Source organism: Macrotis lagotis, chromosome 5 (genome assembly GCF_037893015.1).
Source record: "Macrotis lagotis isolate mMagLag1 chromosome 5, bilby.v1.9.chrom.fasta, whole genome shotgun sequence".
NCBI classification, from domain to species: Eukaryota; Metazoa; Chordata; class Mammalia; order Peramelemorphia; family Peramelidae; genus Macrotis; species Macrotis lagotis.
In genome coordinates this window covers 68,561,538-68,566,330 of record NC_133662.1, presented here as the reverse complement: position 1 = coordinate 68,566,330, position 4,793 = coordinate 68,561,538, and the positions used below count along the sequence as shown (strand labels likewise).

At 39.9% G+C, this 4,793-nt stretch overlaps 1 protein-coding gene across 1 annotated transcript; it reads right to left on the bottom strand.

Annotated features, from left to right (window-relative positions):
* Positions 1–3,003: 3,003 nt before the first annotated feature.
* Positions 3,004–3,903, bottom strand: LOC141489750 (olfactory receptor 14A2-like). The gene has a single exon (XM_074190200.1). It carries the CDS (start codon positions 3,901–3,903, stop codon positions 3,004–3,006), a length of 900 nt encoding a protein of 299 aa, XP_074046301.1.
* Between the last annotated feature and the right edge of the window lie 890 nt (positions 3,904–4,793).

Sequence of the window (4,793 nt, the reverse complement as noted above, 5' to 3'; positions counted from 1 at the left end):
TGTGTAGTTGGTTTATTTAAAGCCTTTAATATAGCTCTTAATCTACAACTATTTTTCAGGGATGGCCAGGTATAATTTTGCTGTTTATCACACACACATGCACAAGAACTATACTGCTGAAAACTCCTACATGTTTCTTTTAACTGTCCATAGTACCCTTTCAGTCTCTGTATGACGTTCTCTGGGTCCAGGGGGATCCCTATGAAACATGTCTTGAAGGGATCACCAGCTGATTTCAGGGAGATACACATTTGATGCTGTAGATACTTAGGAATCAGATGAGTCACAAGAGCCATAGCGGGCAGGATGCAAGTGCCAGCAGAAGAAGTATCATTTTTCAGGTGAGGTTTTACCCACTTTGCAAGAACCCACTGTGGTTTTGATGAACCTGAAACAACACACGCATACTCTTGTCCCCAGGTTAGTAACCGATAGGAATTGTCCCATTGGGCAGTCTTAGGATCAAAAACAGAGACAGAAATGTCAACACCGGCAAAGTGTGCCACGTTCTTTGAAAAGTGAAAGTAAAGAGGCTTGTTATTTGAGATAGAGTGCTTAGGGTTAAGCCAGTTCAAAACATAAATCACTTTGCTCACTATTCCCCCAACCTCCCCCTTTTCTTTTAAAAACAAGGCTAAGTATTTCTTAGCATCCTGATGAGCCCTGTCAGCGGTGGTCCTGCCAGGCAGACCGAGGCGAATGAGACATGGACATGAAGTGGGGTGGGAGGGGGTTGAATCCTCCTCCATCCTCTGCCAGCCCAGGGATGATTCACGGCGGCTGCGAGTCAAGTCCTCATTAATCAGACAGTTATTGTACTGCGGTCAGGGCAGGAGGCAATGATCATTCTTGTCTGTGTCAGGGGCAGGTTGAAGGTTTTCGCCAAAGCCTTGGCTGAGATGAGCAGGATGCAGCAGTGGGAGGGAGTGGAGGTGTGGCAGGCTGACTTACAGAGCTCCGCATGCTAGAAGCCACATGAAGCAGGCCCAACACCCAACTGCCAGAGGCTGAGGGGGAGAACAGGATCCGCTTTCCTCCCCTCGGTCCACCCCTGCCCAGGCTGTGGAGTGCAGGTGGCCCCGGGCCCCAGATCTGAAAAGCCTGTGAGAGACAAAGGTGGCAGCGGGAAGGCTCTGGGGTGGCCCGCCCGCCCACCCTCTTCCCGGCCAGGTGGCAGCGGGGATTAATTAACCTTTTTTCTGCTAGAGGAGGCACATCGGAACTTCCTCCAATAGCAGTCCTTTCAGCATCAGTCACAGCGGGGCAAGCCCAAAAACTTTCAGTGTCATCATAGACAATTCTGCACAGTGTGCCATATGCTTCTGCCAGTCTCTGGGCTTCCCTGTTCTTAGTTTGGACTGCTTCCCATAAGCTTTTTCCCAGCTTATCCCATTTTTCCAAGGAGAAGAGTTCTTCAGTCTTAGTAATTATGCCCTTATCTCTTCCCCAGTGTAGCACCCAGGAAATTTCTGATCTCTTAACAGGCAGCTCATATTTTTTCGATAAGTCCTCTAAGGTATTGAGCGCAGTGCACTCCGTGGCTGATACAGCCATTCCCATCCCAAATTCCTTGACTCACAGGTCAGCCGTGGCCATGTCCGCTTTTCTTCTAGCGCTGAGTGAGGGGGTGTGCAGCACTTCCCTACCAACTCAAACTGGGATGTCTTCTCCCCATTCGACTCACTTCCCTCACGTCGGGGTCACCATATGTCAAGTCCGGAGGAGGGAACTCAGGCCAACATCAATATGATGCATAAACTGGTTCGTTTATTGATCACAGGATACATACTTTTATACTCTACATTTACAACCAATTACATAAGCGTTTTAGCAAGCATTTTTTTCACATGCATATCCTTGTGTATGTCTTAGGTGATTGTTTTGAGAACCAAACAGTGTTTTGATAAACAGAATGCAGATTGTTTTGAGAACCAAACAGTGATTTGATAAACAGAGTGAAGAAGGTAATTATCTCAGAATGCGCTATCTATCTGAGCCTGGGAATACACCTTGTTAGCTCAGACATGCAGCTACTCCCTTATCTAAGCTCTGAAGTACATCTTGCTGGTTAAAGCACATAACTATTTCTGTGTTAACCCTTCATAGCTTTTAGCTTGGAACATATGTGACACAACAATTGTATTTGAAGATCTGTCAACTGTTTACTTAACTGACTGCATGGAATAAAAAAACCAAACAGACATCTGACTTGAAACCAAATCAAGCAATTGAATAAAAATATCACTTAAAAATTTTAATTTTCTTAAAAAATAAAATGGTGATATTAACCCCTTACTGCTACTGAGGTGATCAAATATTGGATTTTGAAACTACGTAAAATAGACATGAAAAGTACTTTTGGTGCTTCACAGTAAGTTATAACATTCTGATTCAATTACTTCATCTATCTTTTTTTAACAAGGCAATAAGATTAAGTGACTTGTCCAGAGTTACATAGCAAGAAAATATTAAGTATCTGAGACCAGATTTGAACTCAGGTCCTTCTTACTCCAGGGCCTGAGCACTGTCAACTACTTGCTCAGGTTCATCTATCTTCAAGGCAGATAGTATCTTCCATCATTCCACTAATACTACTGTTAAAGCAACAGATGATATAAATTGAAATGAGGATATTCAAATTCATTATTTTTAAGTAAATCCACATTTAAAAAAAAAACCTGGTCACTCGATTTTAGAATTGGAATGGTTATATATACTGTGAAAAACATATTTTTATGACGCTCCAGGTCTTTTGAAAGTCAGCATTTTAAAATTGGTGAACTTGACAGGGGCATATGAGCAATGATTTTAAATTTTAAACATAAAAAGATAAGGGATCTGTCTATACATATGAAATATGCATTTATATTTACAAACACATATATATGAAACTCATAGTCCTATGCATATTTGTATATATATATATATATGTATGAATATACTTGCCCAGGTATATAATCATAGAAAAAACAACTTTGGTATTAATCTCTTTGAGATGTATTTTCATGTCATAAGCTTCCTCAGAGCAATATTCATGTCTGTGTTTCTCAGACTATAGATGACAGAGTTCAGGGTTGGAGGCACCACTGTATAGAACATGGATAACAACATGTCTAGAACTGAGTCAGAGTCCTGCTGTGGCTTTAGATAAACACGGACAGCTGTTGTGACAAAAATCATGAGATGGGGCATGCAAGTGGAGAAGGCTTTTAATCGATCCTCTTTAGTTGGAATCTTCAGCACAGTTGAAAAAATGTGGCTGTAAGAAATTGTGATGTAAATGGAGCAGAAAATCCCTAAACTAAATCCCAAAACCATGGTGACATAAACTGCAAGATATGATTCAGTCCAGGAGATCCTAAGTAACGAAGGGACATCACAGAAGAACTGGCTGATCTTGGAGCCACAAAAGGGCAGAGTGAATGTACTAGCTGAGTACAGGACCCTATACAAGCCTCCAGTAAGCCAGGAAGCAGCTGCCAGTTTCACACAAGTTTCATTGTTCATAATGACTTCATAGTGTAGGGGCTGACAAATGACCACATACTGGTCATAGGACATTTCTGTGAGAAGAAAAAGCTCTGATACTACGAAAAACATCATTAAAAAGAGTTGTGATACACACCCTAAGAAAGAGATGGAATAACTGTGATTGAGGGAATTTGCAATTGACTTGGGAACTGTGATGGAAAGAAGACAAAGATCTAAAAAGGACAAATTCTTTAGAAAGAAGTACATAGGAGTGTGGAGTTTCCCAATGAGAGAGATGAGGGTGAATATGAGTAGATTTCCCAGCACAGCCACCATGTAGATCAACAAGAAGATAGCATATAAAATCTGTAGCTCCCAGCTGCTGGAAAAGCCCATGAGGAAGAATTCTGTAATCACGGTGAGATTGGCCATGGTCTAGGGGTTGGAAGGTTCTCACCACTGTCTGCATAGAGAAAAGAAACAAATATCAAATGATTGGAACATTCGTTGTTTTGAGGGTTGAGTTCTCTTGGTTTATATTCACTGTGTGGCTTTGGGGTATATCTGACTTAATTTTTTCATTTTTTAAAATTGAGGTGATTGAACTAGTTCTGAGAATTTTAATCTCATGTCCATGAGCCTAAAATATTTTGATAAATATAGTTTATTTTCATTTTAATCTCATGTATTTTATTTGATATTTTTGAAGACATGATTCTCCGAACAGAGTGTGTAGGCATCACTAGATTTCCAGAGGGTTCCATGAAACACAAAATGGCTCAGAACCACTGAAGTAGATGATTTTTAAGATTCTTTTATAACTTAAATGATCTAGGAATTTTTCAACAAAACCCTTACCATGAAAAATTGATATCATTAGTTATATCTCTCAGTGGATGATTTTCCTTATGATGAAGTTCTTTCATCTTTTTAGGTAGTCAACTGTAGTCGTGTCAATGCCAATTTATACCCAAGACACTGAAGTTTCAAATTGTTATGTGAGGTTTCAGAGGTTATACAAGACATATCAGACCTGGTTTCCTGATTTGAAGTTTGTCTTTAAAAATCCTCTAGGTTCTTTCGCTGAGTTACATTTTAACATGCTATTCGTAAACAAATATTTGTCTTCCCATTCTTCAAGACTGATAGTAATATTAATTCTCTAGTAATTATATATGATTTTCATTATTCTGGATTCATTCACTATGCAAGATATTTTAACACCATATTCTTTCTAATAGACTAGAAATTTCATGTAGATGAGGACAGTGTCACATATAAGAATTCTATAAGATCTGTTTAATTTCAAGCTCTCCCTTGGT

Coding starts and splice junctions, on each gene's coding strand:
- LOC141489750 (XM_074190200.1), bottom strand. CDS start 3,903: ATGGCCAATCTCACCGTGATTACAGAATTCTTCCTCATGGGCTTTTCC.